The 27,580-nt window shown below is 46.8% G+C and overlaps 1 protein-coding gene across 4 annotated transcripts in view; it reads right to left on the bottom strand.

Annotated features, from left to right (window-relative positions):
- mob2a (MOB kinase activator 2a) overlaps positions 1-27,580 on the bottom strand; it is a 63,236-nt gene that overhangs the window by 9,797 nt on the left and 25,859 nt on the right. The window contains exon 1 of one of the 4 annotated variants that reach the window (XM_069685700.1): positions 24,125-24,246. The exons of 1 other annotated variant lie outside the window; for it this stretch is intronic. In XM_069685700.1, coding sequence (XP_069541801.1) covers positions 24,125-24,162 — 38 coding nt within the window. In that variant the 5' untranslated portion in view covers positions 24,163-24,246. Of the gene's footprint in view, positions 1-5,884; positions 6,094-21,132; positions 21,554-24,124; positions 24,247-27,580 lie in introns of those variants that run through there. 2 more of the 4 variants (XM_069685701.1, XM_069685699.1) reach the window with 2 other exon arrangements.

The following is a 27,580-nucleotide window of genomic DNA, read 5'->3' as shown; positions in this document are numbered from 1 at the left end:
CTCCTCTCTCCACACCCTTTGCATAAACACTATATATTACAGATAAGCTCTTCTTGGCTCCTGCTTTTCCTTTTCCCTTCCCAATCCCCCTGACATTTATTCCTGAAAGACGGCAGCTCCAGCTCCTAATGTGATCATAAACACTGATTCTCACTTTCACTTAGGATCGGCTGCAACTATCACTGGATTAGCAGGAGAGATCTAGAGGGGGGGAGTTAAAGCAGAGAGGGGGGAGAAAGGACTGAGGAGAGGAGGTGGGTGGACACAGGCCCAGCTGATATCCATGGGAACTAATAAACACTTACAAAACATGACAGGACTGTGGAGCACGAGGCCTCTTGGCCAGAGCACCGTGTTCACAAAGCCCTCTGGAGTTTAACTCCCCTCTCCAGGAAGCGTCGCCCTGCTTTCCAGCTCAGCAAACAAAGGGAAGGCATGTCAACATGTGGATGCACACAGAGCAACAGCTCCTCGCTTTGTCAATGTTTAAGTTCCCCTCCTTTTTCTACGCGTCTGCTGTCGTCTAATTTAACCGTCAGGAGAAATGCTGAGCTGTGAACCGCCTGTGAAAAGCCTCGCGCGAAAAGAGTCGCGCACACGACACTGCTCAGGTTCCTATTGGCTGGGTAATGATTCATGGAGGTATTGGCTTGTTTTGGCCTCATTTAAAAGCCAAGGACACTGCAGATTACACCGCTGGCTAATAATTAATGAGTGTCCACTTTCTGTTTCACCTCTTCTCTCCTGTTGCTCTCCTTCTGTCCCCTCTCTTTGTTTCTGTATCTCGTCTTTCTTCGGGCTTGCAGGCATTTCTATGTGTCCTCTCTGCTACGCTGAAGGCTCACCTGTCCAAACAGCCTATTGTTCAGGGTCAGAGCGAGCCTCAGGCGTCCCTGCCCTCTCTTTTCATCTCTCTCTGCCCTTTCCCTTCATCTTTCTGTCCCCACTCTCATCAGCTACCCATTTACCTCACTCCATGACCTCTCACTTATTAATTACTGCTCTCTCTTTTTTAAACTTCAGGCTCCTTCCCGTGTCGGTCTTATCTCCGTCTGCTTCCTGCTAGCCCCCCCCCTCTTCCTGCTCACAGATTCATGTGGTCCGTGTGGTTTTCTGCGCTGTGAGCTACATGTTCCGTCATGTGAAAGAGCTTTACCCGAGGATGGAGCCTCGTCCACAGATACCGTCAGCTCTCGCCACTTTTCAAAGGCTTTGCTAAGCCGGCCGGAGAAAAGAGGTTCTGCTCCTGCGAAAGGTTCAACTCGGTTCCTTCGCCCTTCCCTCCCTCCTTTCCTTTTGAAAACATTCTGTTTCACTGAGTTATTTCCTGCCTCTCTCCCTGTGCAATTTCATCATTTTCCATACAAACGCCTCCTCCTCCGCTTCTTGCAAACATTTGTGTGGTAAGGGAGGTGAAATTCTGGAGCCATTAGTTTATTTTTGGATAAAGAAAACTTCCTCTATGCCAGCACTCCTCCCCTCGTACGTACATAGCCTGTCTCACTGCACACACTCACACTCGCAGCTTTGTCTGTTCTTGGTAAAGTTCTCCCAGGCAAGTCGTTGCCATAAAAGGCAGCAGATGCCTCTTTCTCCTCACCAGATCAGCGACAGATCAGGGCAGGCCAGAAGGCAGGGGTGGAGGGGAACTGAGGCCAGAGCCAGGCACATGTCCTCATACTGATGGTGGGGGGGGGCACCACAGCCTGCCTGGCACCAACAGGAACCAGAGTGAGATACAGACTCACAATCCCGAAAACCATGTCAAGCTCTGCTGAATAACAAGAAGCCATGGGAAAATCACGTGCGCTAAGCTCATGTCTTTTGAACCCTCAGGTCAAGGTGGACGGTGTGAAGCAGGAAGTCAGACATGCCGGCGTTTATCTGCAATAAAAAACAATAAGGAAACAGGGCTGTATAGTCGGGTGACGTGGAGGTCAGTGCTGCTGAGGTGAGGAGTGACCGACCTAACAGCAGCTGTTCAACTCCGTCTGTTAACCACTCTCTTATCCCTTTCACTTTTCCCAGCAGCACCACCTCCCCCGACCCCCAACTGTCTTCACTTACTACCTTTCCTCTTGTACACAGTACACACACATGCACGTCTCAGCCTGTGTAGCCTCCTCTCCCTTTTCACGACCGACCCAGCTGGTCACAACAGCTGCGTCACGAGTCTGATCCCAGCAGAGAGCTCGAGAAAACCCAGAAGAAGAGAGCGCTGTCTGGTCGGAGAGAGTGCGTTTGTGACAGCACGTGCGTGTCCGGCCCGCACGGTTCAGTCTGGATTTAAGTGTGTCAAACATGCTTTTCTTTGGCCTCACCCTGCTGCACGTATCAGCTGCTGTTTGTGAGAACACTGAGGGAATACTGAGCACGCTTAGGTACGACACAAGCCCGTCTCATTACAGGAAGCTGGTTCAAATTAATCCTTGAGGCCACATTACAGACGTACACTGCAGAATAAGTGTTCCTCCTCTATCCGACCCCCTCTTAGTTATCATCTCAACACCAAAGCATGCATCTTGTAACTCCGATGCTCATGCTGTGAGACCAGAGGACATGGATTGTGTGTTTTATTGCAGCTCTCTGCGATGGAATAAAAGTTAGCTCTGCAAATTGCTTAACAAAACTGTTGTAATGACTTTCCCTTTAAGCCTGCTGCTCCTGCCAAACCCGATATTACACAACAGTTGCTTGAATTGGCTCCTCCGGATAGCAGAGGAATCTAACTTTTGGCATATGGATGCAGTTAATGTGATCTGCGAGGGTGAGCAGCACGTGTAACCCTGCAACAAGAAGTCTTCTCTCAGAGGGAAACTTCTTATAGTGAAATAAGCGTACAATTTAAGGAGGGCAAAGTGATCCAAGGTGTTCCTTTTCAGAGCAGTTGCAGCAACTTTGGAGAACTTGTCGAGACTACAGGACGTTTTCTTTGCATCTTTGAGCACATCTTCTTGTCCTAGAGAGATAAAGACATGCTTTTCTTGTCACTATGTGGCCAAAATACAGTACGGTTTTATTGGGAAACAACCCGTGTGTTCATGATAAGGATATAAGAGATAAACGCCGCTAGGTCTTCTTCCCAGACAGATCAAACACTTCTAACTGACCTGACTGTCAAACAAACACCTGATAGGTCAGAAAAAGAATCAATCAAAACTCAGGATGTTGCAACCGACTCCGTGACCTGATTCAGTGTTTAAAAAACAGAGTGAAACATCAACAGCAACAGGATGCTGCTCCAATCTTAGCCGATAAGACTAGAATTGAGTGAATGAACCATTTAGTAATAAGAGCAGCTTCAGTCAGAGGGATCGCGTCTCTCCAAGCCTGGCCTCCTGATCTATTTCAGGAGTCAAATTGAATAGACTCAAATGGCTCTTTTCCCCGAAAAGCCACAGACAGAAGAGAGCAGGCGGCCTGAGCACAGCAAAGCTCAACCACAGCAGCCATTACGGGGCTAAAAGGAGACTTAAGGAAGGACAAAACCAGAGGTTCAGATCTGCAGTGCTTCAGTCTGCACGGTTACTGCTCGGCTAAAGTTGCTCCTGAAGTTTAAAAGTGTAGTTGCTTGTGAGTTTGAGCTCTGGGAGAAGAGATAAGACGGATACAAAAACAAAGACGGCACAGCTGCCACCTCTTCATCAAGAGCATCACCAGGGGCGTCAGCAGCACTGTAAATCAGTAAATGAGGATTGTAGCCAGGGTGCAGGCCTAAACATGTGCACACACACACACACACACACACACAACACAGTCCTGGCCCGGTCCTCTTCCTCTTCTCATCCTGTGCTAAATCCCATTCAGTGGCTCTCAGGCCTGCAGAGTATGTAAGGACCCCCTGCCAGCGCTATAATGGAGCCTCATCAACATCACAACGCACGTGTGTGACAGGAAAGAGGGGGTTCTGGCGGAGATAAGACGAGCCGCTGGTAAAACACTTGGCAAATGTTACCTGAAAGGCTAACGAACCAAGTAGTACAACAAAGAGGGAGTGTGTGTGCGTGCGTGGGGGGAGAGTTGATTTTTTGCTAACAAAAGAGGGTCGAGATTACACAAAACTACATACTCACTCTGAGTTAAAAGCTATATTTGCCAGTCTGCATTGCTGCATCCAAGACAAGAGAATTCACCCATTCTCTGGAGGAGGAAACAGGTTAAAAGTGGAGCTATAAACAGGTCTACAATGCCCCCAAACCCCCTCATAAAACCCAAAACTATGCATCCTTGTTAACTTTGATGAAGTGTTTTTGTTCAGTTTTTCCTCAAGACGTCTGACTTATGGAAACCCCCTTTTGTCCCCCTCCGGCAGGTACATTAATAGGTGTATTTACTTTTGGAAGCAGCTGATCTCTGAAGAAAGGCGGTTGAGTTTCCAGTAAAAACGAAACAGCAGCAGAACTTGTCTCTACCTGTCACGGCTCTTGCAACAGACATAACAACATACTGTCCAATAACACTCGCTCCATAACATCCCTCTTACGATCTGTTAAGAGAAGATGATGGATTTTTTCTCCTCACTATCACCTCCCCACATCTTCACCGACAACAGTCGATTAGGAGGCATGTGCCCTTTGGGGCTGCTGCTCGAAAACACACCTGTCCACACACATGAAAGGTAAGAGGAAACTTCAACCAAAGCATCAACAGGATGCTCCGTCCCCCGGAGGAACACACTCATAATTACTGCACGTCTTCTTCACATGACACAGGCTTAGTAAATACACATATGTAAACTGGGTTAACGTTTGCCTCGTCACCACCGCTGTGACATGGGTATTTTCTCTTCAGTGAAATGATTCACCACGGGGATTAATCCTGACTGGGGTTGTTGTTTTTTGACACTTTGTATGACACACAAACGCACTGTTAACACTCTTATGTGGGTCATGCATTCTTTCAGTCTTACGTCTTTTCAGTCATATTATGGGGCTTTAGATTGTAGAAAACATTACTGATAAATAAAGCACCTTTTGTGAATCAAATATAGGTCAAAATGCTTTCCATTAGGAGAAAACAGCATGAACAGTGTGTTAATAGTAGGAGATATAAAGGTTTAAACAGACTGTATGATGCATGGAAGTTCAGTTATGCTTCTAAATTATGTGTTTAATCATTTTAATGTGTTATAATGCTGCCTTCAGTGTGTATAGGATGATTTAGTTAGGATTAAAAGGCCTGATATGCTCAACCCTGACCTTAAGGTGCTTCTTTTTTTATCAATTTATATTAAAAAAACAAAAAAAGTTCTGTGATTTTAAATAATTTCCTATTCCTGTTGTCTCCTTTAAAACGTTAACAGGCGTCTTAAATAATTCATTAGACTGAGAAGACAGTGTCACATTTCTCTTGCTCTTGTTGAGTCTTGTTAGTTAGAGCAGCAGGAGGAGGAATGAGGCGTTCAGGGAACACGTCCTCGATCACCACCGGCCTGTAAATTACTGTGACCCCGGAACCAGGGGGTCCCAATACTTCTGTAATTACTGCTGAGAGGAGACTACTACTTATCTTTCAAACCACGTTACAGAGGAATACCAAACCGGATTCAAACAGGAGCTAATTACTGACTTTTCCACTTGGTTTTACATATTATGAGGACGACGTGGCTTTAAGTTTTAAAGCAGCTGAACGTCAATAACAATGTAATAAAACTGCTGAAGATGAAATGTCGTTGGAAAAACTCCTCTTTGGTACAAACATACAGTAACGAGGTATCTGGCGAACGTGTAGCGACAAATTTACCAAAGTAAACATTATTAACTCGGACTAAAAGCTTCTCGAAGCTTCACATAAAAATAAAAATGTCACATGTACAGTACATACTCGGCTTCAACGTTAAAAGCAGACACCACTTTGTCAAGGTAAAGTAAGCACTGAGTTTTACCTTAGTACTTTTCCGACTGCCTGAAGCACCATTTTGCAACTTAGTCCGTTTTTGGAGTTTCTCTGAGAGTGCATGTCCGTCTTTTCTACAGAAAAGGAGCAATAATCTCCGACCATAGCTTAAAACATGAAGTTAAGAAGTCAGAATATCTCCCCTTCAGGTTATTCAGATGTCTTCTCTGCGACTCACGGCTGGGTTTGATATTTCTGTATCACTCTGAACTACTGTAGAGCAGAAAGAAAAACTTAGTGAGGACTTTTCAGAGGGCCCGCCTCCTCAGTCAGCTCTCGTCCAATCGGCGAAGAGAACAGGGACTCAGTGGGCGGGATGAGGTGACGTCAAAATCTGCCCATGTGGACGTGGTTTGAACGTCCCCCTGAAGTGTAGTTACAATGTAGCAACAGGTGGTCAGCCCATAACCATGGACTACAATGAAATAAAAAAGGTGTTGCTACAATTTTACGAGCCTACTGTAACATAACTTTTTAATGACAATATGCCGGGAAATAACGTAACTGTTCTTCATAAAATAAAGTAGTTACACATTACAGTTAAGTGTCAGTGTTAGCAAAAAGGATAACCTTCAGGTTGTTTCTCTTGACCAGATGGTTGACCACATGTCAAATCATAACAGGAATAAGAAAGTAGACAAAATAAGCCGAACACAGAATATAAATCTAAAATCAATCTTAGCCGAGTAGCAGCTTTACCATTACACACAACATGCTGTTAAATATGCGAGTACTATCACGAGGTGTAACTTCCTGCAGTGTGAGAAAAGCAGCCATGTTTAACGCTGCTTGCACGTAGGGACTGTGGAGCAACATTCCTCCTGTTGATTATGAACTTCACCTGGAGTCTAACTATGGCAGGCTGGCAGCACTCAGGCGTGTTCACACATGTCAAAGCTGAGGAACCAGCGAGGGAATCAAACGAAGCCTGTTTGAGAGCCAAAGACAGATTCAGAAGAGTTTCTGCGGGGAAAGGCTTCACCAGAGGGGACTGTGTGTAACAACAATTTTAAGAGTTTCACATGATGGAAAAGTATGTTGTAAAATCTATTTTAAAAGTGTCAACAGAGAGGAAATGAACACTGACTAAAGGGAGTGAAGCAGCTCATGAGAAAATTACATCTTGTGTTACGGAACTATCATTTCCTCGCTCCTCTTCCCTCTAATCATTCCCGCCTAACAAACATCCTCTCTTATTCTCTCCTCTATTGCTCTCTTCACACATTTCTCCTCCCTTTCTTGGTTTGTTTTTGCTCGCCTCTCCCTCTCATTGTCTCCCCTTCTCTTCTAAACGTCTGGTTTTCCTCTCCGTCTCCTCAGACGGAGCTCGTGGGGCCATGAGGAGCTGCAGATGTGAGAAAAAACTTGAGCAGCTGGCTAATGCAGCTTGGACACACACAAAGACACGCTAATCTGTGGGATCTGTGCAGCTATGTGCACTCCTCACATGCGGGTGCAAGTAGACAGGTGAGCAAGATAAAGGAGATTGTGAGGGTGTTGTATGGGAGGACTGTGTATATGTCTGCATGTATGTATGCGAGTGTATAACTTGAGTGTGTAATGTCTGCAGACATACCAGTGGAGCGTGTTTACTGTGAACTGTTGGACCCTCTGAGGCGCTGCTTGTCTCTGTTTAAAAGCCTTCAGAGGATCCGAAGAAGTAATCTGACAGATTCAAAGGGACAGAGGGTCTGCACCCTCATCCTGCATGACCGACTGCCTTCCTGATGACCAATCTCTCTTGACTATCAAGGGAGGAATCTGATTTGGGCCTTTGGTTGGTGCCAATATTTGGTTCAGATAATCTGGTAATGTTTGGGTTTTACAGATCCAATCTTGAACCTCCCAAACAGCTCAAAGACTCATCAGGGCAGCGCAGAACATATCAAACATGCTTGATATTTAAAATCTGGATGATTACGTCGGTACGTTTGAAGCAGGACCACAACAGCCAATCAGAGAGAGAAGGAGAACTGCTGTTTTTTTCCCCGACGAACAGTAAAGCCCTGAGGCTAATGCTAGATAGCATACTGCTAATGACAGAAAACGGTCAGGTACAATCTCACTCCCAGTTCCTGCTAAAGTGAAGACACCCCATGTTAACTGTATTGTTCAGAGAGTCTCTCCTTATGAGCTTAATGTAAGCAGATTTTTAAAACAGTCTGGACTTTAAATGTTCTGTAGTCCGAGCCTGGTCTAACGGCGCACAGCAGACTGAAGTTTGGGCCCCCCGGATGAGTCGGCTCTACCCACCAATCAGTGATTCCCGCTGTGGCAGCAGCAGAGGTGAGGAGCAGGGGAGAGAGACCAGAACAGGGCACTGACTTTTCCCTCGGTGCTAAATATAGCATCAGCCTGCCCGGCCCGCAAAGAATACAGAGAACAGAGCGGGAGGGGAGGGGGGAACATGCCATGTGTGTGTGTGATAGATTGTGTGTGAGTGAGCACATTAATGAGTGACGGTGTGAGCAGGTGAGTGAGTGAGCTGATGAGGAGACCTGTGACCAGGTGTGAGGGTGGCTTATGGTGCAGGGGGGCTGGGGTCTTTTGACCAGAAATGTAACGACTTTCTCAGTTTAAACTTTTGTTTTCCAAAAAGTTAAACAAGTTTCTGATTTGGCCAGTTTTAGACTTTTATTTTGAAAAACTTCTAATATGCCTGCTTTTGTTAAGACCATCGTTTTTAGAACCTCTATTCTAAAAAAGGAAAAAGGCTTTTGTAGAAAAACATGTTAATATATTAACTTATAGAAATGAATCTGTCGTATTAAAAAAGAATATCCAGCACAATAGAACAGTATATCAAACAGCATAAAAAGAGTGTAAAACTGTTGTTACAGTGGACACATGAAGGCTCATGTGCTACTTGTGACCACCTGAGAGAAAGCAGTCCACTGCCGTAATGGAAATCTTGTGCTCAGGGAACTTTCCATTAATTTGCTCTAACTATTGGATCCGTGCGGTCACTGAAAATAGAAGACATCCATTCAGGATCACTGAGGCTTGGCCGGGGGCCGGGGCCTCTGCATTCACTGCAGAGCGGACAAAGTGCTTTAATGAATCAGGCATGAAAGCTAAAGAGCAGCTGGCTTTTAACTTTAACGTGACCTTTTGTTTGGTTAAACAGGTAATATGTAGTCACACCTGCAGGTTGTCGTGTTGTGGGAGCTGCGGGCTAACGGAGCAGGTGGAGAAGGAGACGGTGCCACTGAGCTGCACGAGTTGGACCCTCTTACGCAACGTGTGACGCGGATGGAAACCAACGGCTGCATTCCTTTGTCTGGCGGACAGAGGTTTACTCTTTCTTCCCTGCTGACGTCACAGTCACCTTCTCTTCCTCTAGGCAGACAAGACATGGCATCACTCATCTGCCACCTGCTCCCACTTCACCAGATGTTGCTGCAAAGCAAATATAACTGGAGCTGCGTTTATCCAAACAGCTTGATTCATGTGTTCGTGGGAGAGGAATACTTGTGGTTACATTTTTAACCTTTAGAGTTATCATAAGAACCCCGGGGCTGAACTATAATGTACATCAAAACAACTACAAGTAGATTAGATTAAACTTCAACACTGTGTTCCTCCCCTGAGTAAACCACATGTAGCCTGACTTTTATCAGTAATAACAAGCTGCTTCAAAGCGTGCTAACCTCATCAGAGGACAACCACCCAGGAGACACAGACAGTAAAGGCCCTGATTCAATTTGAAAACTAGTCACTCATTAGACAGAAGAGAGGAGGAGGAGGAATAAAGGCAGCGTGACGTCACTGCTGGACATGTGACACACATGGATGTGTCAATCTGAACAGTGGAAAAATAACAATAAGCACGATGACTACAGCAATAAGTGATCGAAACAACAGATAAGGGAACGTAAAGAAAGACTGCGGTGAAGAAATATGCGAGTAATTCTAATCATCACAGCTTTGACGTAAGAGCGCAGAGAGGAGGCGGTCCTGTGTTGAAAGAAATATGTTGCACTGGTATGTTAAAGAGCCAGTTTTAACCATCTACTGATGTAAAACCCACTGGACTGTTAAAACAAAACCCATATTAAACCCGAGGAGGACATTTGGACACAGCATGCTCGCTCTCCTCGCCGTGGAGCAGAGGTGCTGGCCCAACAGGTCGGGTCTGAAAGTCAGCGGACATTCCACCTATTTGAGACAAAGAAAACTCTGATTCCAGGCCAGCGGGAGATGAGTCACAACCGCTGCAGATGTGCCTTGGGGCCTGGCAACAGCTCAGTCCCGGACCTATCAAAGCAGATCCCCGGCCAATCACAGCTGGCATCCAAATGACGGATGTGTCGGGCGCCCAATCGCTTTAGAACCCCAAAAACGAATGAGTCAAAATGAGAGCAGGTCCAAGTATTTCTGTAAGACCTTCAGTTTGCAACGCGTTGCGGGTGTGTGGGAGTGCTGTAGTATGTTTAGGTAAGGTCTTAGCCAGTGAAAACAGCTCAGACTGAAGGTCTTTGTGCCAGGGGGGCTTTCTATAGGCCAGGATAAAGGTCAGCAGGGCCAGGAGACACTCTGCACACTGAACCCGGCGACCCACCCTGCAATACCAACCTTGTTAATTAGACAAAGAGCGCTGTTTCTGCAGCCACAGCAGTAACTTATAAAATAAATACATAATATGCCTTCTATGAATAAAAATAACTGATGCTAGAAAAGGAAAAGGAGCCAGAGTCAGCCCTTTAACCTGCACAGATAGCTGGACTGTGTGCAATGCATGCAATATGTAAGCGTATGTGGAGTGTGGCCAGAATAGGAAGTACAGTCTGTGCTATACGTTATGGCTTTTTCACCTTGATGTTTTTATCATGCATCTCTCTATGAGGTGCTTTAAGACACCACTCTGCATTTTACTCATCATATAAAAGTCCTTTCAACGTGGACCGTATACCTCCAACTCTTTCCTATCTGCTTTTATTCCACCTTTTCTCTCCTTTCCACCTTTAAGGCCTTGAAGTCCTCTATCTCTCTCATTGCATGTGCTCTCTCTTCCTCCCTGGCTCCATCTCTTCTTTGCTCTGCATTCCTGTAGGGGAAGGGCTGCATGCAAAGACATGCCACCGCTCTGTGCACACACACACACACACACACACACATAGCCTGGCTAAACAAAAGGAGAGACGACGGAGAAAAAGTAACATAAAGAGTGAGCTAAAGGAGGTCAAGAGACAAGACATTTTTTCTGTTTGGTTTGACTTGACTTTTCTTGTTTGGGAGGTAGTCATGTGCAATTCATAAGCAAACATACGCGGGTGTGATTTCACGCTCCATTTAAGAGCAGCAACGACACAGGGAAAAAATACTCTGCTGCCTGATTGCAAGCGTTAACAATCCAGTTAGAAGGCAGGTTAGTGTTCCTGCATATTTTCAGGTACTGGAGCGATAGTGGCCGAGTGTGTTTGAAAGACAGGAGGCCATGTTGGGACCGGTAAGAGTGAAGGAAGAGAGGGATTTAGCAAGAGGGAAGACAGGAGATGAGAAATACCAGACTGTTGTCCTGACTTTTACGTCATCATCTCTATGGACACTGCTTAGATTAACCACTATCACATCAGCATTAAGGGGTCAGGAATGAATACAAAGAGGAGAGGAGGAAGTGAGAAAAGGGGAGAAGGTAAGAATAGTAACAGGAGGGAGAGAACAGAACAGAAAAAAGAAGCGATCGAGAGCGATAACAGAAGTTTGGAGGAGAAGAGAGCAGTGTGGGAGGTTGTCACAGCATGCCCCGGCCGCCGCCGCACTCCTCCTCTCTGCATTCCTTCTCTGGGGAGAGTCTCCATCGATCCCATAATATGCCACCTGGGTAGCAAAAACACCTGTCTGTCAAGTGTAAGAGCACACACACATGCACACACCGCCCTGAAGCTCAGGTGCAAGGTCGGCTCAGATATAATGGCTGACGACCTGATGGAGGTGACAAGGTCCCCGAGATGTGGTCAAAGTGAAGGAGAAACAGGTGGGGAAGCTGCTCTACCACATCCTGCTGCATCACAGGTGTTCAGAGCACGACCAGAATGTGGCTGTGGCCTCAGGTAGAGATGGTAATTTGTGTCTGTCTTGCTAATGGCTGCAGGTCTGCGACAGAGTCAGTCCATCATGTGCGATGAGGTCGATCACATGACAAAAGAAGGAATCGCCTGCAGGCAGCCGAGTGAATGTGAAGGCATTTTGTTCGCGGGAAATATCGGCAAACGAATGACATGTCTGCTGATACCGATATGTCAGTTTCAAGCCATTATCTGCAGGTACCAATAACGTGCAGGTAACCATGCATCCCTAGAAAAAGCAATCTCACAGCACGATCCATTTAGGAGATTTTTGTCATATCACATGATCTTCATCAGCAGGTGCACTAAAAGTACCTCTTCTAAAGCTTAAAACTAACAGCTCGGATCATAAAGGAGTTGTTAAACTTGTGCATAAGTGTGTGTGTGTGTGTGTGTGTGTGTGTTCATGTGTTTTGCCTCGTGCCAAACTGGAGGAAACAGAAGCGTTTCCCGTGCCTACACGTCTTCCCAGAACTTCAAAAAAGGAAAAGAATGCAGCTTTCTGGGGAAGACTATAAAAAACTTGGCACTGATGCTAGGACACACACACACACACACACACACACACACTCACACACACACACACACACACACACACACACACACACACACACACACACACACTCTCTCTCTCTCTCTCTCTCACACATGCACACACACTCTAACCTTGCTGATCTCCAACTTGCAGATAAAATACTGAACATTTCTGAAGCAAACCCAAACATCACCTCCAGATTAGAGCTCCAGTGTAGCACAACAGAGGAGAGGAGCATTCCTTGTTTCACACACTCGCACACGAGAGTCCAGAGAGGCAGCTTAGGTGTGTGAGCAACGCTGCCACCTGCTGGCATCAAAGGTACATGAGCGCAGCTTTCACATCAGAGGCAAACTAAACCTATAGAGCAGCAACCTGACTCTGAGGAGACGCTTGGAGGCAACTAGAGCTCTTTCTTTGCATTCAAGTGAGATGAAATCTGACCACGAACAGTACCCACCCTTAGAAAAGGCCTCTCACTGCAGACTTTGTCTCAAACTTACCTCACAGCTACACTCACTTTTCCATTCCTGGTTTTATAATAAGGGTGTAGACGCTCTGTGTGTGTGTGACACTTGAAACCGAAGCAGCACCGTGCCATACAGACGCCTGCTTCCTTTGAAGACGTAACGAGTTACTTTCCGCTACGGCTGAGGCCGAGTAACACGGAGAATATAAGAGAAACAAAGTGTGAGAAGTGAAAATACATAAAGGAGTAGTGTCGCAGTTATTGAGTGAAACCGCTAAGCGAGGAGAGGTCAGGAGGACGGGGGTTTGTGACGTAAAGAGGAGGCGCAGGGAAGGCTGCGGTCACACATCTGCTACTGATTGCTCAGGAGCATAAGAGGCAGTCTGTGTGTGTGTGTGGAATAAGGTGAAAGGGGGCTGGATGGAGGAGAAAGACTTCCATGCAGTACAAGGAGAGATGGAGGGAGCATCGAGGAGGTGGCGGGAAAAGGACTCCGGGTAGCGTCTGTGTTTGCGCAGGATGTGTGTGTTTGTGCGGTGAAGTATGATGGGTCCTACAGGTGAACAGAGCGCTCTTTTCACGGTCCTAAGAAAAAACGCAACAACACAAGAGCGTACTGCCAGCACACACTCCCAGGTCTGTCTGAGGGTGAGAAGCACACAGTTAGAGCAGCAGAGAGGGGATCAGAGCACGACAGCTCCCAGTCAAACTCAGCTAACACTCCCGCAAAGTAGGCGACAGCACAGCTGAGCTGCAAAGTCCACGAGAAGACGGGACAGCAGCAAAGCACACAGAGACAGCACTGTGGGGATTTTAAAGCAGACGATGCAGACATGAAGAGGAGGGTGTGGGGTCCATGCTCACAATTTGGGTGGCTCCGCTTTATGCATGTCAGCCCCGATCCAGCTCATTACCTCCTAAGTGAGGGAGTTTAGTCACAGATTTCCTAATGTGGGGAATGTGGATGAAACCAATAGGCCGTCCCAGAACACACACGCACACGACCGCCGGCTTTAATGTACAGACTGTTCCTTTAGTGGAGTAATTAGCACCAAACGTACCAGCACTACGGCTCAGAGTGATTGATGTGGAGCAGACGGAGCTCATCTCTGCCTCAGTGACTCCGTCGACATGTAACACATATCACTGTCTGACCCCATCAGAGCGCGGCCTATGAAATGAGACTACACTATGTGAACTATGTTTACAATCTTTATTACATAAAGGCAGGTATGTGGCAGCGTCAGCCAACCTGCATCAGGATCAAAGAAGACATCAGGTCGACAGAAATGACGGTTTAACGCCGGCTGATAAGATCAACACGCTGCTTTAAGAGCACAAGTCAAATCACATTAGTCCACTTCTCCACACATGCCTGTCTGTTTCCAGGTATATTACATAACCTGGTCAGCAGGTCCACATTCCCTCAGCCCGGGTGATCAAAACAATAACAAACACAGTTGAAAGGAGAGGTTCAGGGGGACCTGTTTCCCAGGAGAAAGGTCTCCATTTCCTGCATCAGCAGACCGAACTGCTCCAGCAGACTGTCTGGCATGTGAGCCAACAACAACGTAGTGTTTGATTTGTTGTTTCGCCCCATGCAATGCCCTGTTTGCCCTTTGACCTCTGGGTACATGACCTAACAGGCCTGGCTTAAACTGGCTGGGCTGGAGCTCCTGACTCAAAGTAAACATGTTGTACAGGTTTATGTTTTTGCTGAATTCTCACAAAGAGTTTAATAATCCACAAAATGTAAAAAGTGTCTTTTCAAGGTTTGTATTACTTTTTACACTCGTTACTACAATTTTATATCTATTTGACACTTAAGTAATAATCTCAAAGATTTGTGAATGAAGTAACACAATGGTGACTGAGCCTGTGGCCCACTGATGAAAGCCTTTGCATTTGCAGTATTATCAGCCAGCAGTGGTTGGTCTGTCTGAGAGGGTAGGCGGAGCTAAGCGGCTGCTTTTCCGGTCTCTGCAAGTGTTGCGAGTACTCGACTATGGCTGAGTAAACAAAGAAAAGATCGATGACTACAGATACAACTTCAAAAATAAGTGAAAATCCAAAGAAGAAGAAACAAATTGGACGCTCAGATGAAGGCAAGCGTCCCCGTCAGCGAGAAAAGTCTGTGGACGTCACACATGCAACACTGTCTGGACAGCTGGGAATTGTGCTCCTGCAATGACCGTTTATCACTGTAGGTGCCGCCAAAGAGAACGACACTGAAATCTTCGAGATTACTACTTTAATATTTGGAGGTGCTTTTTTAACATTTTTAAAATAAAAATTAAGGAAAAAAAGGTTGAAAAAGTTTCACTCCTAAATGTGTAGCAGCCCTTTAAAATGTCTCTTCTCCCCCTTGATATAAAATGACACAGGCTTATGAGAAAACACTCATGACCGTCTAATGTCAGACACACTGTTCTCCATGCAGATGCGAGTGTGAGACCATGATGCGTCCTCCATCACCAGTCGCTGATATCTCGGGGGAGCATCGCCGAAGTCGTCACAGCAGCAGAGACTCTCTGAGAATCTGGCTTCAAAGAACGTCCGACTCACATCTGCTGCTCTGCTTATCGCCCGTGCACGGTCAAAGTGAGAGAGCAAGGACATTTTCAGAGAGGAGTACAAACAGCCAAGTGCTTCCCACACACACACACACTCACTGTGATGCATTTAAAAAGTCATTAGTGCTGCTTACACCGTCTAGCTGAGTAACACAGCTATTATACACTCACATATATTATCTTTTATCTTCAATAGTGATGACTCAGGGATTTGGGAACAAGACAAAGTAAAAGTTTAAAAGTAAATACAATAAAAACAAGGAGGGGGAAAAGTCTCCTCCTGATGACTAGACGAGATCTCGCCAGCATCTGATAACACAGGAAGCTCTGCTCCATTGTGTGAGTTTGATTAACACTGTGAGTAGATGAAGGCACAGGAAGTGGTCACTCCCTGGTTTGGGCAAAGAAAGAGGTGAAGAGAAACATGTGACTGGAGCTGGACGACTGATAAACAAAGCAAAAATCCAGCTGGTGGAAAAACAGGAGTTTAACCTCGAATCAGCTCAGAGGTGTTCAGGGGAGCTGCGTCAACGTGAGAGTGTGCACGAGGAGCAACACCTCTCCTGCCAAGAGAGGAAGTCTGCTCTCTCAGAGGAAGATACTTTATGCAGGCATGATTGAACCACCAGGACCGCCTCTCATAGACAACAACAGCAGCAGCAGCAGCAAGAGGTAGCGATTGTTAGGTAATTAACGAAGACAGCAGATCATGTACAGATGTCAGTATAAATCCGTCTCTTGGGGTTAATGAAGACGAAAAACACCGTGTGTGTACACGTTTGGCAGAGGTTAAAGGCAGAGCGGTGAGACAAGGCGACGGTGTCACGTGTTTCTATGTCGCGGCCACAACAGAGGACAGGAAGGGGCGTAGGTGTTGGGGGGAGATTGGAGACAAAGGGAAAGAGAGCAGCACATGTTATGGAAATTCCTTGACAAAGCCATGCATGTTGTGCGCCCTCAGGGCATTGCTGAGATGACAGTGAAACCACATCGAGGCTCTGCCCTTTGTCAGAGACTGGCAGGGAGGAAATATGAGAGCCAGGCCTGTATCAGTCTGCTGAGGGGGCAAACAAACACATGTGCATGATCCTATAGAGGCAACAAGGGGAAAACACTATTACGCAACTTTAAAACGTATGCGACCAAACTGAACGCATCCCTGTCGCCTACAGATGGTGCATCAATGAGCGAGGGGAGGAAGTGGGCGGAGGCAGCTGGTGTCAGAATGGGAGAATAAAAGAGAGAGACGCATAGAAAGGAGACACAAGAGGTCAAATCAATACATGTCCTTGGAGCAGCAGGAGCAGGGAGGCGCGTGTGCGTGCCCCCCCACCGCTGCTGCTGCAGTGCTGATGTTCACATTCTCCACCCTCCACTGATGAAGCACATCTTACGGTAAAGGATGAGCTGTGCTAAGAACAATATAATTGGATTCTTTTATGAGCCGATGAGATCAGCAGCTCTTAACGCTATGAAGTTGAGTATATGTGCGTGTCTCCTCGCAGGGGATTCAGGTATAAACAAGCCTCTGATTGGCTGGAGTTGGAGGAGTAGCTGGCTCCCACCTGGAGAGGAGATGAGCTTATGCAGTGACATCATCCCTCCTTAAGGGGGATGGGAGGTGCACATCTGTCTACAACACAAAAGAGCAAAATAAATACAGTAACTAAAGCCCTGACAGAGCTCCAGAGAAGCTAAAGGGTATTTAAGGTGAGCCGTGTTTGGCTCGCAGCCTCCGAGTTCCCTGATAAATGTTTGGAACGTCACCTCAGAACATGCTGGAGTCAGCACTCTGCAGCATCCCTGCTCGCTCCGGTGCAGCCTCCTCCTCTGCTGCTCGCTGATTAAATGTATTCTCACAAGGAGGGAGCTCAATGTGTGTGTGTGACTCACAAATCTGAGCATGATGGAGGAGGGACCCAGCGCTGCTGTTGTGGTGTGAAACTTGACGATCTGTACGGAATAAAGCCGCATTAATGGCAGCAACTTTAAACTTTCTTTGTTTGCTTTTCCTTGTCGTCCTCTCTGACGACACCGTGTCAGATGGTAGATAATTGAAACAAATGAAGGGGCACAGCTGCCAAAGGCACTGCAGCACAGAGGCAATTACACAGCTATGCAGGCAAAATGTGTGTGCTGTAGTTTGAGACGAAAAAAAGGAAGGCTAACCCACTCACTCAACGCCCCTCACTGTTCAATTAGGCTGCACCAGAGCACCCCTCCCTCTCACTCTCGCCTGGGACAAACTCCATAAACAGGAAGTGAGGCGCCCAGGCACTTCCTGTCTCCCTCCAAATGGGCCTCCTGTTCCCAGAGGCAGCACAGACGAGCAACGGGCCGCTGCTGCTGCTGCTGTAACAGCTGCTACAAACAACTTCCCTGCCACCTTTACAGCCTGTACAAGCCTCCGGCCCGTTGTTTAGGTCTTCAAACACTTTTCCTGCCACCTGAACAACCTACAAACTGAGCCACACACAATGAAGCCATTTTCCACTTGCCAATTGGGCCACTAGGGAGCTGCGAGTTTTTCCATGCCTACAGGGCACCTGCTGCCACACACACGGACCACTTTTACTCTGCTATGCTGCTCATAAAGTTTGTATGATCGGCACTGATGGACATGCAGTGTGTGTCTGTGTGAATAAAGTTGTTTCTGTTGCAAGAAGCTGAAAAGTTTTTATTGAAGCGTGTGCGTGGCTGCGTGTGCGTCTCTGCTGACTGTGTGGATCTAAATGCGGAGGTGAGGTTAGTGCAAGGCCATCTCTTTCTCCTCCTCCTCCTGAGGCAGCAGGACTGGGCTGCACACACACACACACACACACACACACACACACACAAACGCGCACAGTGTCCGTGTTATGTAACTGGCCCCGTGTGTGAGGTCTGCCCTCCGCAGGGACTGGAGGGCAGGTGAAAGGCGAGAAGGACGGTCAGTCAAGTCAAGTCAGGACTAACAGACTGCTTTTATCTGCACTGACTGGATGGTGTACCTTCACAATAAGAGTCTAATATAACAAACAGGAACGAGTAAACTCCGACACCTCGGGCTGGTTTATCTGTTCTCCATTTGAGCTCAGGAAAAGGAGGAAAAGGCAGAGTATATTTCTGTGTGAAATCCCTGGAAACTAAGAGACCAAATCGAATCAACCAGAGAGGTCATGTACACATTTAAAGCTTTAACCTGCAGCTCAAATCGTTGACTAATCTTTCCTCAAAGACCGCCGTATTTAAGCTTGATTCAATTCAGCTCCATCTGAGTGACGGCAGCTACACGAGCAGAGTGAGTCTGCAGGGCTGAGGGTGAAGGAGTGCAGGGTTTTGTCGGTGGAGAATGGCGTCCTTGTTGAGCTGCACGTCTCGGCTCTGTGGAAGCAGCCGGGCCTGCCAAAGATAGCCTAATGAGAGACACATGGAAAACAGTATGGCCCCGCTCCGCTAATACAGCACACACAGTACGACGAGACACTCGGGACTATTGTTCACGTTTTAAATATCCACCAACTGATCCATTGAGGGGAAAAAACACACACAAGGAGCCTTCAGGTCTGAATGTGACCGCTTCCCAGAAACACGTCAACATGGATACACACAGGGAGCAGACACAATAAACCTCACAGCGGAGAGGAAAACTGGATTTCCTGATTCTTGCTGCAATTGTTTATGGAGAAAAGTCGGCCGCAACGTTTTGTTGTTGTTGGGGGGAAAACCAGAAACAAGGCACAAAACAGACTAAAGCTGACCCGGGATTCAACTCCATCTGTGGTGGTTGTTGTTGCCTCGGGAGAAGATGGAGAAGAGCCTGGAAAATTCATTGAGAAGTTTGTGTGTGCGGGAGAGAGACAATGTGCCACATGTGACGATGTACACGGAGATAATAAACATACAATAAAGCCCTTTTCCCACTGGTCAAAAAACCTGCTAACACCCGCTAGCACCCGGCTTTTTTGCTTAATGGCAAAGGTTACAATCGGCAGTCAGATGACTCTGCAGTAGACCCGGGTAATTATCACCTCGGCTCCGATCGGCATTGATGGGAACACAAAACCTGTGTCGACACGCTAATCTCGGGCGCGTTTGTAACAGACGGTGACTCAGCAGAAAAGTGACCCGACAGACGTATACTTCACTGGCAATGGGAATAGAGACAATCAGCATCTCTAAGCAGGTCTTCCCGGGTTTGAAAAACCTGCGTCAACGCGCTAAATTTAGGTGGGAAGGGGGTATAACAGACTGTTCAGTCACCAAGATGATCAAAACTGGAGTTGACACTTTTGGACGTAGCACTGGCATGTAGCTCCTACTGAACACAATGCTACTGTTGAAAGCTGAAACTCCGGAGCCCAGGGGACCGAGGGGCTGGCCCGGGCCGAGGTCAATGAGGACCTGTTTGAATGGGTGTGCCTCAAAAACACACATCAATCAAGCCATATAACATCACCACCAGGCCGCCTGATTGGCCGATGGAGACGCAGAAGGAAAGGAAATGCTAAAAATAGGCTAGACGTGACGGCCCATATTGGCTTAATGAGCCCATGAGACATTAGTGCGCTGTCCAGGTCCCACCCCTCTTGGCTCAAGGCGTGCTTTTACAAGGCTTCTGTGTATTTCACAAAAACCTACAGTATAGAACACACGTGCAGATGCATGACACACACATGCACGCAGAACCAGCTGGCTGTTATTCATACTAAGAGAAGCAGTGAAGTGTAAACAGAGCTCTGAATCACAGCGAGGCCCTAATGTGATCCAGCTGTTCTGAGTGTGTCTGAGCTAAAGCTACAATTTTACCCTCGCCATCAAAACGCTCCTCAGAGGACCAGAGAGTTATATTTAGACTTTATACAGCAGTTAAGCCCAGCTCAGGCAGAATCACCCCACAACCACAAGAGAGGGGAACCAGAGCCTTTCTGCTCAGCCTGCAAGAACTTAAATCCAGAGCACAATAACCAGACGAAGTCTGTCCAACATATGATTCCAGGTAGAAAGTAAATTCAGCTGGAAACAGGCAGGCAAAAAGAGCAGAGTCTGTTCGGTCAATGCTCTGCAAACACACCAAAACAGAAAAAAGGAGTGGACACATCTCTGCCCTCTTGTGAAGGGAACACTGTGTCCAAACAAACAAACAGCGCTGCCAAAGGGGGAACGCAAAGTTAGCCTTCTGGCTGCATGCCATTTCTTCCAAACTAACCTTCCCTCCTAACAAACTCTGTAACCAACAACTCTCCTCTCCTACAGTCAGCTATAGGAGGCTGGCTAGGTGCCATCACTGTCCCTCTGTCCTCAACTCCCTCCTCCTTCTCCTCCTCCTCCTCCCACAAGTCGAGGCACGCCGTGCGTCTGACTACAGCAGAATCTCTGCCCGCTACAGCAGCACTGTCCTCAAATGTCTCCTACAAAACCGCAGCAGCATAACAGACAGACTGAAGGAGGAGGAGGGGGGGAGGAGGAAGGATGGAGAAGTTGATGAAGGTCTGACAATGTAAGCTGAAGAATGCCGAAACAATAAGTGTGATGTAAACAACAACAATCATGAACAGCAGTGAAGAGGAAGTAAAGGTCAAAGAGGCACAAATGAGCGACTTGGTTAACTACCGATAGAAGAAGCAGTCGCAGCACACCAGGACACCCATCCGGCCAGCGGCGAAGCACCCGTTCTCCCTTTCACCTCCACGTCTCCAAACTCGGCTACAGGTGCAGCAGCTCCGGCATAGCACCTTGTGTGATCGTACGGAAACGGCCTCGGAAAAAAGGTAACGCAGGTCACACAGGAAGGACGGACAGACGGACTTGTGCACGCAGGAAGTTCAGCGAACGAACCAAAACAAACGCACTTTCAAAATAAAAACATTCACGAGTCCGGACACACTTCCCTGAGCATGTTTCTCTTTCTCTCTCCTTTTCCAACTACTGCAACTGCCTGCCTCACTTTCACACTCTTTGCTCGCTCTCTCTCCCTCCCTCTCTCTCTTGCGCTCTCTCTCTCTCTCTCTTGCGTTCGCTCCCACTTGAAAGGCGGGAAGATTAGCTTGGCAAACAGAGTCCCATAAACAAACTGCTGACTGCTGGGCAGCACAGAGTGGACTGCAGGAGAGAGAGATGGACAGAGAGACACAGCAAGAGAGAGAGAGGGGGGGGGAGCGATCCCTGGGAGGCTGCAATCTCAGCCATCTGTATACAGCCTAAACACGGGCTAAACATCCTATCTGCAGCCGACGCTCATGCAGACCAAACACATGCTCTGTTGGCTGAATCAGAGCTGCAGTCAGACCTCTGTGCAAAGTTAATCGGTGCAGCATTGACATGCTTCTGCACATGAAGTGACTTATTCACTGCAGCACATGGCTAATTTTCAACTCTTAAACAAACACTGAGGAGGGACTAAAAATGATGCAGGTTAACTGTTGTACACTCTTGTGCAATAACAGTGACTCTTCATTCACAAATGATGCAGAGGTACTGGATGGGAGGGGCTAGTGCGCAACGACAAGCCCCCAGGAAGCGAGCCAATCACTGCAGAGCGCTGTTGTTATGGTGTGGGCATATAGGGTGAAGGACAAGGAGAGAGGGATGTAAAAGGCCCATGAATCAGACTCTAATAAGAGCAGTCGCTTTATTTTGCCCTCTGCAGTTCACTTCCTCATTTACAGATCATAACACAGTCAGTCAGTGAGCACACGAGGACTGCAGTGGTCAGGTGATGCTGTAATCGAAGGCTGCAGCGAGCGCTGGACTCGACTGGCAGAAGATTAAGCGGCCGTGACGAAGGCAGCCGAGGACTGGCGCTCAAAGTCAAACAGGCCAGCGCTCGCTTTGTGCAGGAGACAAAGAATCTGCAGCCTGTCGAGAAAAAACGATGGAGATGACACAGGCAGTGTCACCTTCAGATGACAGGAGATGTGTATCAACCGCTCTTATTCGGACACAAAGAGCAAAAAGAAATCAAAGAGCTCCTGAAGAGAGAGGCAGATTTAACATTAGATATCTTCACCTAACACAACTTCAGACGACACCGCAGGACAACGCTGCACCTCCTCCCTCCTCTGCTGCTTCTGTCGGAGATAAAAGATGACAAAGACGAACTGCAGCACAGCAGCGAAGCACTTTTTACATCCCATGACGTCATCCCTCCCTCCTCCTCCTCCTCCTCAAACTATCCCCCCTGCCTGCTCCTTCTCCTTCTCCTCCCTGGAGGCCTGTCACCAGGAGCTGCAACCAACAGGCCTCCCCTTTCACTGTTTAATTACCTCATCCCTCTCACCTGCACACACACAAGCAACAGAGCACACATGTGACACCCTCGCTCACACAATGAAGTATCACCACACACTTCCTAAGTGAAAACAGAAAGGGGAGGAGGGGCGCACGGCGACAATATCGCTCTCGCATGTTCCTCCGTGTGATGAAGTGGGTGTTTGCCACTCATTAGCTCCCTTTGTGTTTCACGTCCTAAAAGACAGGAAGTGGGTATTTTGTGTGTTTCAAGTACAGCGGAAGGCCGTTATGCCTTCATATAAGGGGAAGGGGAAAAGGAGTGGCGGAGGGAAAGTGTGAGAAGTGAAACTGCCTGTAAATCATGTGTCAATTTCAACAATATGAACAAGATCTTTCGGGTCATTCGAGTTCTTAGACGTTATCATAAAATCCAGACGAGCACTAAAAGCGAGACATCCGCTGTAGCAGTCATATGGGCTGGATTCTGTGTGACACGGTCTGCAGATGGCAGAGAGACAAACTGTTTTTTCCCCCCTTCGTATAAACTTGTGACTTGGAGAGATAACACAATGAGGGCAGGGAGACCGGGCCACTGGGCAGAGGAAAGACCGGACTCGTGACCGGGTTTTACAAACGCCAGGATGTGAATAGAGGCCGTTGGGAATCATGTTGAGGGAAAGTGGGTTAGGGTGAACATCAGTCACACTGCTACACAAAGTTGCTAGGTGATGGGACGGCAAAGAGGGGGTATTTCTGTGGAGGGGAAAATGAGAGAGCTAAAGAGGGAGAGAGAGGGAGAGAGAGAGGGGGGAAATGAGGAGAAAGGGGAGAGATCATTTTGCTTTTTTCCTTATTAGAAGAGAGGAAACAAAAGAGTGCGCCCACCCCCCCCTTAAAGCGAGACGGACAGGTTTCTCCCGATCCAGCTTCATTTGAACAACACGTGGGCGACACACTGGTGAAATCTGGGGTCTTTGGAGGGAATTGACATATAATTAGTGTCTTTTTAGCTGTAATCAAGTGTTCACTGGGCATGTTGCTTCAAATGAGTCAAAATGAAAGACTTTTAAATTCACCCAAAGAACTAGCCTGGGGATCATTTGTGTGCATAACATTGCTAGTGTAATGTTTCATTTAAGTCTCCTATAGCAGAATTGAAGCGTCATTGTAAGATATTATGTTGTAGAAATACCACAGAGTGCCATAAAGAGACTATAAAGTCACTGTGAGCCTTCCTGGAAATATAACAGAGAAAGTGAAGTGATTTATGAGCTCAGCATATAACAAAACCTCCCTCTATAACTCCCCCCTCCCTCCTTTTCATATGAATAATACACAAGTAAGTTACAGCTACATTACAGCAGCCTCTTACCTATTCAGCGTATAGGACCCGTTCCTTTTAAACCTCATCCTGGACGACAGGAAGCGGATAAAGAAATCCAGAATTGACGGTGTTTCAGCTTTTTTGTCGCACCTCGGAAGAAACGAACCCCACCGTGTCTCTTTCTCTCTGTGGACGGCTGCAGAGCAAACACACGCGGAACAATACGGAGTCGCTCCTCGCAGTCCTCTCTCACTCCTCCAATACCTTTCTCTTTATCTTTCTATCGTTTCTTCCCAGACCTCCCTCTTCCTCCTCCTCCTCCTTTGGTCCCCCCCTCGGTTTAGTTTCCGTGGGGCAGGGTTAACGAGTCTTCAGGCTGCAGGCGTTTCGATTAAAACACAAAAAGGAGCTCGTATCGCTGACATACCGGAGCGATGCGAGTTGGACTAAATGAAGTGATTTCTACACGGAGTCTGGTTGAGGCTGGGTCGGCTTTGTGTCCACAGCCGCGCTGACGTAAACCACCGCGCGCTAACTCCCCAACACAGAAAAAAACACCCATATGAAACTTGAAGCTTTTCTTTCAGCGTGGCCACATCTTCATCCCCTCCTCCGGCTTGGTTCGGCTTCATAAAACCGAACTAAAGCGACGTCTATGTACGGGAAAAACACGAACAAGAAAAGTACAATCCGGTGGCACATTTATGAAAATTGTTATCGATGCGAGCTGGCTTCCTTCTTCCCATCCATAGTCCTGAGGTGGCTCTCGTGTTTCAGCAGCGTTTCCTATCTGAGCAGCTATATATACACACACACACATATTATTCCTCCATATGCTGAACACAAACCAGACTCCACCAACACAACGCAGCTCCTGTCAACGCCTGAAGGGTGAGACAGATTTAAGGCTAAGAATAGGGCTGAGGAGCCATTAATGCAATTTAAATCTAAGGTGGCCTTTCCTGGTGTGTGTGGTTGTGTCTTTCTCAGGCAAACACACACATACTTATTTTACATGTCATGACACAGAAGTTGTAAAACATGGTTAAACTCTAGGAGCATAATTGGGGCTTTTTTTTGGAAAGTTAGCACACATTACTGGCTCAAATCAGCATAGATCAATAGAGGGTGTGTTTTAATTAAAGAAAGACATTATGAATTATACTTGATTTTCCATGGGGTTGTTTTCGTGGTAATGAAGATGAAACTGCCTACTTCATACTGCACTAATGAACTATTGACCTCACACCAGGTGCTGCTGTAAGGACAATGACCAAGTGACCAAAAACAATGAGCCACAATCACCGCTGGCTAGTGACTAATATGCATGCTATGCAGCATTTTCAGCATCCTCTCAAGACAAACAGCGATAACTGACAACAAAATAGGTTGTGGGAATGTTAAAACATGGAGTAAATGACAGGCGTGGGAACTCAAAGTGACTTTGTGCAGACACAGAGGTGACACTGAAATGGTTTTACAGTGATAAAGTGTGATCTTTATCGCTGCAGCTGGCCGCCTCCCTCCAGCCAGCAGCCTTGAGTGTGTATTCATGCCCCGAGGGAACCGTGCGATCCAGGGTTTGTGTTTGTGTGTGTACACTAGATACAGCTAAGGTGAGGCGAAGCTCTTGTTTTGTCAAGCTTGGATTTGTTTGGTTGTAGATTAAAAAAGAGGAGACAGGTTGGATGGATGGAAAGAGGAACAGACAACAAAGGCTGATAAATTTTATCAGGTATCTGGAAGGAAAACTGAGTAGGATGCACGATATTGGAATTTTTGCCGATATGCCGATATTTTCCAACCCTTTTTGGCGATTTTGATACCGATATATTACGCACGTTTTTTTCCACCTAATAGCGGAGAACATCAAGTCTCCCCTGTAGTGGAATTGACATCATGCCTACTCTTATTGTAGTGGCCAAAGACTGCTATACTGCAGACATCTTGCACCCTTCTTCATGCTTGAAGGAAGAGGCGTTGCACAAAATGTCACGTGTCTGATCGCTCACGTTTCTGAGTGCACCTGAATGCAGCATGCCCCCTAAACACATGCCCGGACTTCTTTACTGCACCAACCACGGAGACATCAGTGATCGCTGATGGACTCTTTTTATCGTGTGTGCGTCCATGAATATGTAAGTTAGTTTTGCACTGATGTTTATGTCACACTCTGTTAGTGTCGGCTTCAGCCGCAAGTGTATTTTCGGCGTGTTTGATGTTGTTAAGTCCGGTAAAATGACGAGAATATGAGCTAACTATTAGCTAGTTAAGAGTTGTGAAAGTTGTGTAACTTCTATTTATTGGCTCGAGTTTCTGTGACTTTTTAGTCTTTATTTGTTGATAACTTCGCACACTCATGCCGAGTTAATGTCGTAGCATTACGTCAAGCTTTTTTAGGGAATCATAGTGCATTAAGGCATTATTAAAGCGTTGTTTTATTGACAGAAAATATTAGCAGAAAAATGACACATCTGTCGATGCCAATATGTCATTTTCAAGCCATTATCTGCAGATACCGATAATGCGCCGATAGTATCGTGCATCCATAAAAATAAGAATAAAAAGGAACTACTTTTCACTAAATTATCTCCATGAAAATAGGTACAGAGATTAATTAAATGGTATTTCCAGTTCATCTTAGGGGAAAACGTCCAGTTTAATAATTCCCGAGCACGATGTCCACTGAAAAACTCTTTAATAAAAACAATATAAAACGTCTCATTAACTTTACTGTGTACAAGTCGCGAGGGAAGAGTACAAAATGATGAATCCGGGCGAGCGGTAAGTTAAAGAGCATCCAGGGTTATTCAGCATTACATCATGGGAGTGCGGTGCAGTGTGTGTGTGTGTGTGTGAGTGTGTGTGTGTCTGTGATTCCTGTACTCCTGCAAAAGCACTCAGTGTTGGTTTCAATGGCTCCGAGCTCGTTTATTACAATAAGTGCAGCCTGGCACAAGAACTGCTGATCAATCGCACCACCACCACCACCACCGCTGCTGCTGCTGCTGCTGCTGCTGCTCAGTCAGTCACTGCAGAGTTACACAACAGCCACTGGAGGGATGAGAAGAGGAGGAGGAGGAGGATAGGAGGCAGGAGGAGGACTCTGGAGGGTACAGGGCAGAGAAGACTTGGGATTCAAAAGAAAAGAGTGTGAAGACTGCAGAGCACAGAGGCACAATTAGCTTGAGCTTTATTGATGCAGTTCAAAAACAACCCCCCTCCTCTCTCCTCCTCCTATTCAGTCTCAATCCATTCCTCCTTCCTGCACTTATTCATCGCCTGCACCTTAACTACCCTTGATTTTATTGCTCCTTTTTGGAGCCTCCTTCATTAAGCTAATTTGAGCTTTCTTGCCTCTTTCGCAAGCCTTTTTTCTATACAAGCCTGTTTTGCATGCATCCCTCCCTCGCATCATGAGCCCCTCTTTTCCTTCCCTCTGTCCATCCTCCCTGCATTCCTCCTCCTGGTGCATGTTGTGCAAGAATGATGTGAACTTTTGAT

This window comes from Semicossyphus pulcher, unplaced genomic scaffold (assembly GCF_022749685.1).
Source record: "Semicossyphus pulcher isolate SPU_LCO1_2020_fin unplaced genomic scaffold, fSemPul1.0.p SCAF_8, whole genome shotgun sequence".
NCBI lineage: Eukaryota > Metazoa > Chordata > Actinopteri > Labriformes > Labridae > Semicossyphus > Semicossyphus pulcher.
Note: the sequence above shows the minus strand (reverse complement) of the source record. Positions and strands in the feature narration are given on the sequence as shown.